The 280-nt window shown below is 62.5% G+C and overlaps 1 protein-coding gene across 1 annotated transcript in view; it reads right to left on the bottom strand.

Annotated features, from left to right (window-relative positions):
* The window catches only part of LOC119589160 (oxygen-dependent choline dehydrogenase-like), a 10,848-nt gene that overhangs the window by 7,283 nt on the left and 3,285 nt on the right, over nt 1-280 (bottom strand). Inside the window, exon 2 of the mRNA XM_037937747.1 lies at nt 11-216. Coding sequence (XP_037793675.1) covers nt 11-216 — 206 coding nt within the window. The remainder of the gene's footprint in view (nt 1-10; nt 217-280) is intronic.

Below are 280 nucleotides of genomic sequence, written 5' to 3'. Positions count from 1 at the left end.
GCTGCCTCACCCTCCCGATGTAGCTCTTGAGTGCGTGCTTCTGCGGCGCGATGGTGTACTCCCAGTTGGAATTCTCCGGCAGGAAGAAGAGGAAGTTGAGGGCGGGCACGTAGCTCTCGGGGGGTGGTGGGCCTCCAGCCTCGAGGAGCAGCACACGCCAGCCAGCCACCTCCGAGAGCCGTGACGCCACGACGCTGCCTCCGGAACCGCCGCCGACTGCGATGGGGAAGACAGGGAGGCTAAACGGTTCGCTTGTTGGTAATGATGTATAAGTCATCTG

Source organism: Penaeus monodon, chromosome 25 (assembly GCF_015228065.2).
Source record: "Penaeus monodon isolate SGIC_2016 chromosome 25, NSTDA_Pmon_1, whole genome shotgun sequence".
Taxonomy (NCBI): Eukaryota; Metazoa; Arthropoda; class Malacostraca; order Decapoda; family Penaeidae; genus Penaeus; species Penaeus monodon.
The sequence above is the reverse complement of the archived record's forward strand: the minus strand, read 5'-3'. Positions and strand labels throughout refer to the sequence as shown.